General features: G+C 40.5%; 1 protein-coding gene across 1 annotated transcript in view; it reads left to right on the top strand.

Moving 5' to 3' along the window:
- The window catches only part of MYO16 (myosin XVI), a 587,020-nt gene that overhangs the window by 204,735 nt on the left and 368,126 nt on the right, over positions 1–14,159 (top strand). Inside the window, exon 4 of the mRNA XM_032881053.1 lies at positions 7,153–7,296. Within this exon, the coding sequence (XP_032736944.1) occupies positions 7,153–7,296 (144 nt within the window). The remainder of the gene's footprint in view (positions 1–7,152; positions 7,297–14,159) is intronic.

Genomic DNA, 14,159 nt, shown 5'->3' with positions numbered 1-14,159 from the left:
GTGGCATCTGTAACTGGAAAGCCCGAGTCCAGGATCTTTGATCATGAGTACAGCATCCATCGGAATCTTGCTCAGAACCTTGTTCTGTGTGGTGGGCATATTTTTATCTGCACTGCCCTAGTGCATGACTTAGGGGTAAGAAGGCAACAAAAGTGCGTTTCTCAGAATGCCACCAGGGACTGAGGGGAGTGAATTTTCCATTTTTGAGTAAATACATCACACAGGACTGGTTCATTCAACAGCAAATTCTAAAAAATTCCTTAGTAAAGTTACCAGTGAGATTTGTGTTTTGTTTCACCTTGTCTCTGCAACCATAGAACCCCATTTATAAAGAATTAGAATCCTTCATGACAGGGTGAAGGCAGATGGGCAAGGAAATTTTTACAGATGTCTTTGAACTGTGAGCTCTGAGAAAAATCCAGTCGACCAGCATTGAGAGCACAGAGCCTTTCTTCAGGGAAGCTGGATGTCTCAGCCAGAAAGGTTTTCCCTGAGAGCTCAGTCTGAAACTGACCCTCTCAGAAAGACCTTCCATGAAAAGGACATAGAATTCCTCGAAGAGCCATTTCATTCCTCCTCTGGATTGTTTTATTGTTTCCTACTTTGGGGTGCTCCTCTGAGATGGCCCCGTAGCTCACTGGACCTGTCCATCATACTTCTCTTTGACTGCATTGCCCTCTTGAATTTTGAGACTAATGACTGGGGACAGTATCTAGTCCATGATACCAACTCTTTGGGTTGGCGCAGCACTAAGCACAAGGGTAGAGTTTCAGTGAATTCTTAATGGATTAGGAATGTCTCAACCCCTCCCTCCTCCACCGAGTCCTTCAAGACCTGTGTTGAGAGTGTCCCATACTGGGGTGTCCAATTCTATCAGGGTGTTAGGTACCCATCCACTGTGAATCTAGAATGCTCTGAACACCCTCAATCTCATTCAACTGGATTGTCTGTTTCCCAAGGATATTACTATGTCCTTAAACTTGACCTGTATATTGCCAAGTGCAGTGCCTGGAAGAGAGCATTGCCTGATAAAATCTTGGTGATTCAAAGTGAGGCAAACCGACTTTGCAGCTGAAGGTGCAGAGTTTGCAGTCACTTAAAAGGATAGAAGTTCTATTATGATTTAAAAATTTCTGGATGGAAGTTCTATTAGGATTTTAAAATTTCTCGTACATCTGAATCTCTTTAGTAATAGCTGGTTTTATAATTTGACTTTGGTTCAATCGATTGGAAGATATCTGTGCTTGGAATGTAGGTGGAAGTAAGAGCTATAACTCAGCTCAGAGGGTTCTGGGTAGGTTATGTATGGAGAGGTAACCTGTAGGACAAGTATTTGCCAGAGAGAAGAAATGCATCTTATTTGGCTTATGTCTGGATAAACCATGTAAGTTGAAAGTATCATTAGGTCAAAAATTCATTTAATACATCTAACCCATCAAACATTGTAGTTAGCCTGGCTAAGCCAACATTAGCCTACAGCTGGGCAAAATCATTGAGCAGAAAGCCCATTTTCTAATGAAGTGTTGAATATCTCATGTAATTTACTGCATTCTCTACTGAAAGTGATACCACAGAATGGTTGCATGGGTACAGAGTGGTTGGCAGGGTACCACTTGTCTTCACTCACGACAACATGGCTGCCTGGGAGCCGCGGCTGCTGTCCAGCCTCCTGAGAGGGGCTCAAACCGCATGTCGCCAGCCCCGGACATGATCCAAATTCAGAATTCTTTCACACCTTCATAACGTCAAAAGCTCATAAGCTGAACCATTGTAAGTCGGAGGCCATCTGTACATGAAAAGCAAAAATGATGAGAAGTATGTTCAAGATGACATTATAATGAGTGCGATCCTTCAGTGTGATATAATGGCAGAGAAGTGAAAGTGATTTTGTACAGATCTCGGCACTGGCTGAAAGAGGTGGCTGGTAGGGATTGATGTTCAGTACAAGGGGCCATATGGGAGTTGTAGAGAGATTTCAAAGATTTTTAAAAACTGCAGCAAATTCAAATTCATTTTCCTACTGAAACAAATCTCTGCGTGTGTGTGTGTCTCTCTCTCTTTGTGTATCTCTGTCTCTCCTCCATCTGTCTCTGTTTGTAGGACAATTTTTGAACCACTGGGAACCCATAAATATAGGACAAGAAAAATGGACAATGATTAATCCAAATTCATGCATAAGTCATATTGCTTCCCCTTTCCTCATCACTTCCGGAGAGTTCAGAGAGAATTTTTTTGTTTAATAATGGGACTGTGCTTAGCACGTGATACCCACTCGATAACTGATATCTGGATCAAACTGAATGTTGTCCTGGTAACTCTTTGCTAATCTCTCTCCCCCGGTGGCTGTGAAATCCGTGCAGAGGAGCAAAAAAGGGAAGTGTGCCCTGAAAATATATAGACAGTGAGAAAACTAATGTGACAGGTTTGACCCATGTTTTAAAAAAGAAGACCAAAAACTTGCAAAAGATAACTTCCATGTGTGAACAAGGAATTTAATGTGGGAATTCAGCATTTGTAAAAAACATTGAATTTTCTGAGTGATAGATTTCAGAGTTGTTCAGGATATGGTCGTTAGCCAACCAGAAAACTAAAATACATAAAAGATCCCTTATGACAAGATGTAGGGAAAAGACAAAACATTTAAAGTTTAAAATTGTATCTGTTATTTGGTTTCTATGGTTTTTAGGGTCTTTTCAGCTGAATCAATAATATGCATTGTATTGAGTTTGTACATCAAGAGACATTAATTACCTTTGTTTACAAACAATTCCAAACTGTGAAAGAATGCATTCCCTGAGAAGCTGTGATCTGCTGGCTACTGTGGAGGGTGTCCGTTCTCACTAATCCTAGGCAACTCAATAAACAGTGTTGGAGGAAGGAGCTGTTTGTGGTATTGCTCTCTAAGTATGCGTTAGGAGGCAGAATGGAATGTTTTGATCATGATTGGGATATTGGGATTTAGTAATTTAGCATGGAGCCAGTCTTCAGGGCGGCAAGCCAGGGGGTGGTAACTAATGTATAATGTGGTGGAGGTTTCTGGGGGCCTAGAGGGAAGGCATTCTACACTTTCAGAGAGGGTGTCTAACCCAGCGTGGCTGACGTGCTCACTGTGGGATGACTGTGATTGTAGTCCCTAACTTTGATGAAAGGTGAGAGCGACCTTTTTGGGAGAAGAGGGCTAGGATGTAAGGATAGAGTGACTGTTCGAAATTAGCACATTAAGGTGAATGAATAGTGAGTCTATCAGAATCGGTAAGCTCAGGGGCATCCGACCAGCTCTGTTCATGGAGCACGGGGCTCTTGATCTCGCGGTTGTGAGTTCAAGCCCCACGCTGAGGTGTAAAGCTTACTTAAAATATAACAATTAAAAAAAATCAATAAGCTCAGAAAGTGGCTAAGGTTTTTCAGGGCCAGATGGAAGAAGAAATTTACCTGCTCCATGGAGGAGGCTGCAGGAGAGATGGTGTTTCCACAGAAATAGATTTAGGTTCTATGGACATTTCTAGGTGTGGAGGGTTTATTTGAAACAGACTAGGTTCCAGGGGTTTGCTGGAAGGAAGTGCGGTGTGCAGACTTGAGGGACCCGGGGTGGGGGGTGCATGAAGAGATCTGGCAGTTCAAGGACAGCTTCACGGGCATGGGGTCCACGTGATCTCTTTGGGCTCCACTGAACCCATGCTTGGTTCCATGCTCTGCTGTCACCCTCTTAAAATTCCTAGTCATTTTTTAAAAAGATGTATTTGTTTATTTGAGAGAGAGAGACAGAGAGAGCATGGGGGGAAGGGCCGGAGGAAGAGAGCAATCTTAACCAGACTCCATGCTCAGCTCAGAGCCCAACATGGGGCTCTATCTCATGACCCGAGATCACGACTTCAGCTCAACTCAAGAGTCGATGCTCAACCAACGGAGCCACCCAGGGGCCCCCAAATTCTTGGTCATTTTTGAAAAAGGGGCCCCACTTTTTCATTTTGCACTGGGTCCCACTGGTTATGTAGCTTGTCCTGCCTGTACCTTGGAGACACAGAGGATGGTGACAGGAGGGCTGGGGGAGACGACTGCTGGTTTCAGAGCTCTCTGAAGGTGACCTAGAGGCAATTCAGCCACCTTCTTGATGCAGTGAACTGTTGCCAGAAATTGGTTGAAATGATGAAGAACGGCCTAAATCGGGAGAAAGATTTGCTAGCTGGAAGAAAATCCTTTCCAGCGAGAATGAGGTTTACTATCTAACAATAATGTTGTAAGAACATTGTAACGGGAATGTTCAACTATCGTAATCTTTTCAGACAAGTGTGATTAGAAGGTATTTATCGCTGTCAAATTATTATTCATGATCCTCTGAAATGTGAGTCTAAAAATTACATTACTTGAGAGAGGCTGGTACCATTTTTCACACTGTATCTAATTAACTCTTTTTTGGTAAAAGACAGGGAAGAGCCAAACCGTAGGTATCTTTGAATTGTAAATGTGGATTCCTGAGGTGCGGGCTGAGGGGGTCTTGACAGACAGGGAAGGAAGAGGTCCCATCACTGTTGATTATGCAGTGAGTTATCAAAAAGATAAAGACAGCAGAATACGCGTTACCGGCATGTGAATTTCCTGAAAGAAATTGGATCCAGGCCCTAATTCTAAAACCTATTTATTGAGCCTTTAGACTCTGATCCTCATCTTATTAGTTGTTGGACCCAAACCTGCAGCTCCCATGGATGGGACTCGGGGTCTTAGCGTCTTCGTTACTGTTACACAGGACGCAGTACTTCACAAAGGCAAACGTCATGGTTCAAAACCGGAACTAATCCCTCCAAGTTCACGTGTGCCATTGCCCCAGGTGCTTCCATGCATCCCAATATAGATGCCTCCGCATCTTCCTTCACGTGGAACCTGAACCATGATTTTGCACCATGCTCACCATATGGTTTTGAGACCACCAGGTACTGGAGGAAGATAGGAATGTTCTTCCATGACTGCATCATGATTGGGAAACACAATTCATGTGTCTTTTTTTTTTTCTTTGGTGAAATACCAGTTCAATCCTTGTACCTAATTTTAAAACCTGGCTATCTTGTAATTACTGATTTTAATGCAAATTGAATAATATGAAAATATAAATCAATTTCTGTAAACCCCATTCCCGGTGCTTTCAGTCTATTTGGTTATTGTCTGGAGATTGCCCATGGTTCACCAATGCTCGGTTCACTTACTGAAAGTCATTGATTGCTCTGTCCTGCTTTGTGTAATCTACGTTACTGTCTTCAGGTTCACCAGTCTTACCTTCTGCAATAGCCAGTCTGTTGTTGATCCCATCCATTGGTGTATTTTTCATCTCCGCCCTGGTAGTTCTCATCACCAGGAATTAAATTTGAGTCTCTTTGCTGTCTCCCATATCTCTGCTTACCATGTTCAACAGTTTCCCAGTTTTTTGAACACATGGAATGTAGTTATTGTAACAGTTTTAACATGCAGATTTGCTCATTCTAACAAGTGTATTGCTTCTGAGTTGGCTCCCGTTGGTCCCTCTCTTTCCTCTTTGTGGGTCCTGTTTGCCTGCTGTCTTGTATTTCTAGTCTTTTTTTTTCCTGGATGCTGCCATAGTGAACTTTGCCTTGTTGGGTACTGAATATTTTTATATTTCTATAAATAACTTTGAGCTCTCTTTGCGGGGTATTGAATTATTTGGAAGCAGTTTGAGCCCTTCAGAACTTGAGTTTAGTATTTCTAGGTGGGGGTAGAAGACCTTTGAAGTCCCCTTTCTCTCTGTAGCCCTGTTCTTTCTGTGACTCTGTCCTGTATCCTGGCCAGCTCAGTCTCTGGACTTTCAGTTCAATCTCCTCTTAAGTGGCCCTGGGCGACCAGGGTTCTCCTCACTGTGCTGCAGCTTGGAAAGTCCTTCAAGCCAGGGAGGTGGAATAACAGCAGCAGTAGGACTGCATTGTTTCTTCCCAGCTCTTGGAAGTAATATTTTGTCTGAGAGTTTTTGCTTTCGTTGCAGTTAATTTGGGCAGGAATGCCAGTCTGGGCCCTGTTACTCAAAAGGGAAAGCCCTCCCGTGATTTGTTTTTAATTGGTCCAGGAATAGTTGATACATTGACGATGCTATTTCCAATGATGGCATTGATTACTACTTCTCTGTGGGAGGGGAACCTGTTGGATGCATCCAAATCCTATGGGAAATATGTATCTATCAACCCAGAAATTTTGCTGATCTGTAGTTAGCTTATTTAGCTTAGGTCTTTTTAAAAAAATATTAATTTAGCTAATATGCATTGGAACTGATGTAGCTTATAGATATAAAATATCAGACTTATACTAGGTCAGGATAATTTATAAGGTCCAGGGCAAGTGAATATGTGGGACTCTTCAATAATTATTGAAAATTCTTGATGACAACAGCAGAGCCTTAAACCAATTGCAGGAACCGCCTAAGCACAACTATGGGGATTGTGTACCCTTGGAGCCAGCCCTGACTTTGAATTTTTTATAAATTTTACATATAAATAATAAATAGAGAAGAAGAGCAAAACAAGTTCCTGGAGAGTTTGATTTAGTAGACTATGAAATTTCTATAAAACACAATAATTAAAATTCATGTTAGAAGATTCTGAAATTACTAATACTTAACTGTTCCAAGATGGCACCGTGGACTACTGACTTGTCTTTTGCAGCTAGGCTGAAGGCTGTGTTTGGATGATGGGGGATGAGTTTGGAAGGATCATGATGGGTCTTATCTGTCTTGGATGCAATAAAGGGGTAAAACTTTATTCATCAACAAAATTGAATGACAAAATATGTATATTTTAGAGCAGAAGGCTCATATGATCAGATCTGTATTTCAGAAAGATAATTCTGGCAAGTGGTCCGAGATTTTCTGGTAATCTTTTTGTACAAATGACGAGGACCCAAAGACTGAAATTTTTTCCTCCTTCTTAATGTCTGTCCCTATGTTCTCATTTTTATTTCTACTGTCTATGGATGCCATTTCCCTTTGAATCCTCCAACCCCCATATGCCCCTTAGCTTGTAGGTTAGCTGGAGCATTGTTAGTCACATCTCTCAACCTCTAAATTGGCATTGAAGTCTTTATCTATGGACATTTGCAATGAACCTTATCATCGTTTGAAATACATTTCTTTCTTTTTTTTTTTTTTCTCTTTTTCAGTGTGCTCGGTATGATAATGCCTTCATTGCAGAGATCCTGATTGACAGAGGGGTCAATGTCAACCACCAGGATGAAGACTTTTGGACACCAATGCACATCGCCTGCGCTTGTGATAACCCTGATATTGTCCTGCTGCTTGTATTAGTAAGTAAAACAATTTTAGTTTTTTACCATTTGAAGATTTGACAGCATATCAAAGGCTACATATTTACTATTAATATTTCACAATATGTAATACTTTGGTTGATAAAAAAATATGTATGTATGTTATCCTTTATTTTCCTGGAGTTACAAGATAATTAGAGACTAAGGTTGTGGGTCACAGAGTTCATAAAACAGATTGTGTAGATGTCATGTGGAGCTCTACTCCGCTGGCTTTTTTTCTGGGAAATTATATGCCTTAATACTTTGCAAGTGAATCCTAACTAAAATGGTTTCATAAGTGGTGTTTGTTTCAATCCGTTCTCTTAATTCTTAGCCAACTAGGCATACAGTAAAGAGAAATGGCATCTGCTGAATCTTACTGTCTTGCTCACATCTAGTAAACCAGTTTCTACAGCATTTCTTTATAAGAAAATGAAAACTTTAAGTATAAAACTTTACTAGAGTTATTTGTTGCTGTTGTTTTCGATTATAGCTTAGATCCTAGCATTGATCCTCACAATATATTTTAATTATTTCAGAAATGAGAGTTGGGATTTTTTTTTTCTGGTGAATTTATCTTAACAAAGATTCTTAAGAAATTATGCAGGAGTTTTAGAAAACATGCACATCTCAATGTCTGATTATGTTGCTTTTCTTTGGGAGACAGAATTGAGAAATAGAAGCTAGTTTTATTTCATGTGTGATCATTGAGTTAAATCTATAGTATCCAAATTAACATGTTCATGGTTCTGCAGTGACTCTTTTCTCACATCAGGTACAAAGTTGTATTTCTGACAGTTATATTCTGCAGTGACCTTCACTTACTGATCATTGAATTAATATTTATTGATTACTATTTTAACATAATTCCTGCCCTTGAAGAACTTACAGCTTATTCATCATTCAAATATTTGTTGAATGACCCCTATGTTCTAGATGCTACCCAGTGAACAAAAAGACAGTTTACCTTAGAGAGAATGGCAAGAACAAACAAGAGCACGTCAAGTAAGGGCACCATTGAGAGATTTGATTAGTGGATTAAGCAAGTCTGAGTGGTCTCCTTGCCACCGTGGAATAGTCAGCCCAGCCATCTAGCCACAGGAATAATTCACTTTCAAATAAATATGGATGAAACCCATTGACACAAAAATTGTAACAGGAATGTATTCCTGTTTACAACCTCAAAAGAGAGATTTATTTTACTTCCAGGATTAAGTGCCACTGTACTTGGTGTTAGCGCTGCTTGTCCAATATTTTTCCCATTTTCCAAAGATTCCGGATGAGTAAGAGACTGTATTAGTATTTGAGTGTGTTCTGGTCTTTACGAAGAGGGTTCAGCCATGAACATAAAAACCACAAATCCCTGCCTCTTGGAGCTTGCATTCTCCTGGGGAGAAGCCGGAAAGAACAAACACGCAAATGAGTGAAATACACAGTTATGTCAACTACAGAGAACTGTGGGAAGGACAGGAGGAGAGGAGTGGAGGGTATTAAGGGGTGGCCTCATGGAGAAGGGGACATGTGAGTGAGTCGTGACTGGATTTCCCCGTGTTCTTTCACCCCAGGTGAATCAGGGATCCTCTGGAGAGTTTTGGGTGGAGAAGTGACATGATTGGACTTCTGTTGGAGGAGATCCCTCTGGCTGCTCTGTTGAGAGCGGATAAGGAGGGGCAGGATGGGGGAGCCATCTGTTGTCACTCCCCAGGCTAGACGCTATGGTGGTGGTGGTGGTGGTGGGAGGTGACTCGCATCTAGATGTTTGAAGGTCAAGTTGTCTGTATTTGGTGTGGGGTTGGATGTAGGGCTTGAGAGAAAGAACACAGATCACAGATGACTCCCACTTGTTGGCCTGAGGAGTAGAGGCTTGGCATTTGTGTTAAAAGCACTGGAATCATCTTTTTCAAGTCTCTTAGAAAATCATAATAAGAACAATTTCAGTGAGGTGAGAGATAGTTATGTGCTATGAGCTTTTGTGGAGTGGAGATGTGTGTGGTTGTGTGTGTTGCTATCAAATACTGCGCAGCACTGGAATGTTGCTATTTTAATTGGATTGCAGAAGGTTCGTGTTCATGGAGTAGGCTCAGGTACTGTGAATGTTGTCAGTACTCTTGCCAAATGATCTACGAAACTCCAAGAGATACTAATAATTGACTTTGGCACAACCTTCCTATGTGTCTGATATGTTTCTACATATGCTTTATAGTGATAAATTGACTTAGCCCTCCTGAAACCCTACTGCATAGATGCTAGCTTTCTCTGCCTTTTAGAGGTGAGGGACAGAGGCCCAGAGAGACCAGGCTCTGTGCTGAAGGCCCCAGAGTAGGGGCGGGGACGGATTTGGTGTCATAACCTGAGCCCCCGGTCTGCTGTCCTCTTGCTAATGACAGACTTCCTACAGAATGGCAAGTCCCCAGAGTGGACAGATGATACCCTGATTCTCACCGTGATATCATACATTCATTCCCCTTTAAAAACAATGATTTCAAACTGATATTTAGAATTTGGGAAGATAGTTAAGAAACATACACTCGATTCTTGTTATTTGTGGTAGTTATGTTCTCTAAGGTCACCACAAACACCGCATTAGTGAATGCTGAACCACGGCTCCTGAGGAAGTGCAGCCTTCGGTTCCCATGAGCCTCTAGTCACAACATAGTCGTCAGCTGGTCTGTGTGAACTTTGTTTTATCTGTCTTTCCTCTTAAAGACACCTTTTAAAATATATACTGTCAATTCATAAACATTGAACTCATGGCCAAGAATGCTATATTTCATGCCTGATGGAAGCCTAGCCACACGCATGTTTTCTCCATAAGGCTTCTTGCTCGAGGAAGCAGTAGAGAACACCTCAGTACCACGCTTGGGGCTCATTCTAAATGACAAAATCGCCAACAAAAGGACAGAAATGTAAAAGACACACTAAATGGACCACAACAGAGACTTCCGTTTGCACTATGAAAGTTAAACTTGTCACGTGGGATCTTCATTGCAAACGTGCGCACCGGCTGACCAGACTTGTCCCCACTCCGGCTTGTGCATGAACGATGGTGGGTGTGGAGCCCAAGGAGACCTTGTGGTATTACGGAAAAGGTCAGCCAACAGGCAAATCTGCAAATGTGGAGTCTATGAATAGTGAGGACCCACTGTGTTTATTAAGCAAAACAACACACACTTTCTTAGAATTTTAAGTGTGAAATAAAAATCATCTAAACCCAATATATTTTAGGAATTGGGTAGATCAAAACATGGTGATTTCTGCAAGACTTTTCAAAATTTATAGAGAAAAAGTCTCAGTATTTTTACAATTTCCAGCACGTAGTTGGATAGGGTTTTGGAGTTTCCTGAAACTTTATAGATCTGTCACTGGAAGTGTAGAGCATTCCTATGATGTGAGCAGTACATTTAATATGTGATCCTTATTTTTATATAAAGAAATCTATTAATAATACATATCTCAAATCTAAATGTTTTTCTCCCCCAAAATAAAATTTTAAAGCACTATAACTTTTTATATTTATATCTAATTATACATGTATTTAATTATATGTAATATACATTATAATTACAGTTTGTCCACTGAGAATTTTCTTTTCCTCACTTTATTTTACTGATTGTTGAGCATCTCACATATATACGTTTTGATTTTTCATTCTACATTATCCTAATTTTAAAAATATTTTCTAACTTGCTCCATATTCAAACACTATGTTCTATAACTCGGAATTATCTCTAGTTTTAAAAAAAAAAATTCAAGGTACATGGCCATGTCCCAGATTTTAAGAATCTCTTCTATTCCTCAGGACTGAATCACAAAGGCTGATAAGCGATGAACTCAAATCATGTCAGGTCTTTTTCTCTAGAAAATCTTGATTTCATATGTGTTTCAACATGTTTATGTACGTGTATTTCTGGCGTGTTGTATCCATGCATCTATATGTTGAAGAACGGATACACTCAGAATCTGCGCAATAATGTGTCTGTGGAGGGAGGGACAGTAGGCTTGTCTTTGCTGTCTCGTGCCTCGGGACTGCGCTGGGAACCATTTCTGAGGAGACTTGCTCAGTTCTCCCACCTTTTCTCATACGACTTTGGGTAAAAGAAACATTTATTGCAGGGTTCTGAATATTCACATCTGATTTTGCAACGTGATCACAGGTGCTACATTACTCTGCCCCATGACCAGTTCCCAAGCTGGGGCAAATCTGCACGTTTCAACAGTCCAGTGTGTTTGGAACCATCGGAAACATATCCCTTGAATTTGGTATTAATTATTTTAGGAAAATAATTTAATTGAATAAAGGACTGTAGGTTGCTTCTACTCGAGAAAATGATATACCTGTGTTACTGATAAATCATCTCGAACTTCTTGTCTTTCCTACTGAAAAACTTGGGAGGATATAATTTGATATTCCATGTCCTAGAGTTATTTAATAAACCTTACTCCACAAAGGGCATCTATTAAACGTGTTTACAAAAAATGAGTAATGGACAACAGAAGGCTAAAATGTCATTTTAATTAGTTTTATTTAAAAAATGGTGAATTAATTCTGTTACCTACTACTAGGAGACCTTTCAAGGTATTTTTACTTTGAAATCAGAAGGCACAGGGAAAGTATTAGCAGGTGCATAGTCACTGACTAAGTGAGGCTCAGCAAAAGCTTTATCATTGTTTCACTTCAGTAACAAGGGGATGATTACTGGAAATTGCACTGAATGTTTCCTCGGTCCTTGGCCTTTTACGTTTGAACATCTGACTTTCATCATTTTTGTGCCTGTTGGATACAGTGTGTCATGGGCCGTCTAATGGTCTATGGGTCTAATGGGTACTGTGGGACTGGATCATTTTAATGGGTGGGGCCAGTAAATGTGAGACACCAACAATTCTGTCATAACTGAGGTAGGAAATGGTATTTCAAAAACATACTGCTTACTTTGTGCTAGGCGGCTTAAACTGGTAGATCAAAATTAACTCATTCCCAAACGTTGATCATTCGTTGCTTAGACTGCTGTGTGGTTAAATACTGCTATACAACTTTCATATTGTTTAGTTATCATTTATCCTTCCTGTCTCTGTGATCTGTTAAATAGTAAGACATGGGGTACCCTGCTATTTAAGAAGGGGATCTTCCTTCCTAGAAAATGAGCTATAAATCCAGAGGGTTCAAGGTAGATCTGATTTTCCAAAAAGAGCTATGGCAGAGGGCCTGGCATCATTATCAACTTTTTACGTAAATGACCCCACACTCCATATTGAATCTCTCTCTTAGTGGTTCTTTTGCCGTCAGTTTCACTGACAAAGTAAGTTTCCAGGCTTGAATGCCTTCAGCCTCCACCTAACAGACAAAATCAACAACAAACCGTTTTTCCTATCTATGCACAGCTTTTGTTACATCCGGAAAATGCGTCTGTTTCCCTCCCGAAGCTAAATTCTCCTCCATCCTCTCTATACTCTACTAACTGCCACCTGTCAAAGGATTTCTACCTCACGTTTCCATCTCCCATTTCCACGGTCTTTCTGTTGGGTTCCTCCTTTAGATTCATAGTTATGTCGCAGGATCTTCCAGTAATTAAAAACTAAGGAAAAGCCCAATTAAATGTCTTTCCTGTCATTGTCACCATGGCGTCCCTCTCATTTTTATAAGGCTTCCCTGAAGAGCAGCCTGCTTTTGTGGACCCACTTGCCACCTCCTGGCCAAGCCTCAGTGCGGTTAGGCTGCCTGCTGTTCACGCAGGAACCCCAGCGTGGCCTTGCCCAGAACGCTTTCGACATCACTGTGATGGCTTTCATTGTTTCTCTTAGTTCATTTGTCTCACAAGATCTAAAGGCAAGTGGGTCAAAGAAGGAAATCTGGCAGACATCCAGGTTTTTTTACTCAAGGTTCTATTTTTTGGGTTAATCAGAGTAAGAATTTGAAAGGAGCTACATTGGCTTCTCAGCCCTGTTTGTGGCCATTAAACTTAGCTATTCTTGGCAAATAAGATGGTCTATTAAGTGTACAACATGATGAGTTGATGTAAGCGCTTTGTGAAATGATGACGGTAGGTGGGTTATTGACACACCAGCATTTCACATGGTGACCAGTAATTCTTACTCTGTTGTGGTAAGAATGCTTCTGATTCACTGTCTTGGCGAAACTCCAGTGGACAAAGCAGTGTTGATACTTAGAGTTGCCATGCTTTGTGCCCGGGCCTCAGAACCGATTCTTCTAGAACCGGAGGCTTGTGCTCTGACCAGCAGCTCCCGTCTCCCCAACCCCAGCTCTTGGGAACCACCTTTCTACTGTCCGTTTCTGTGAGTCTGACTTTTGGTGTTGTTCTTATGTTGTGTTTTTGTAGACCTATCATTACCTAGCCCTTCCCATCGCTAAAATCTACGGTGAAAATTCCTCGTGACCTACGGTGAAAATTCTCACTCAATATTCATAGTGATTAAGACCATAAGAGTGATTTCAGAAAACAAGTACTGATATGTGCTTCATGATAAATCTATAACTTGACATAAAATTTTTTGAAGAATGGAGAAATACATTATACACCTTTCATGGGAATCTGACAGAAACGTGAGCACCTGAGGTTTTCCCCAGGCGTGGCAAGTTTGAGAAGCACACATTTCCACATCTACGGTCTAAGGGACACTTCCTTAGGTTTCCCTGTTCATTTATTTAAGCTCCCATTTTTAGTAAATTATTTTGCCTCTTCAAAAGTGGCTTTCATAATAAACAACATTTTTCCTCTATATTTAAGACAACTGAAATTTTAATAATTTGCATTAATATTGTAAAACATTTAGATTTAATTTCTGAATATCCTTTTAGTAAGACGTTTTATTTTTCTAATTATAGAAGCAATTCACATTTATTTTAG

Source organism: Lontra canadensis, unplaced genomic scaffold (assembly GCF_010015895.1).
Source record: "Lontra canadensis isolate GAN:19392208 unplaced genomic scaffold, GSC_riverotter_1.0 scaffold73, whole genome shotgun sequence".
NCBI classification, from domain to species: Eukaryota; Metazoa; Chordata; class Mammalia; order Carnivora; family Mustelidae; genus Lontra; species Lontra canadensis.
This window is presented reverse-complemented; position numbering and strand designations above follow the sequence as displayed.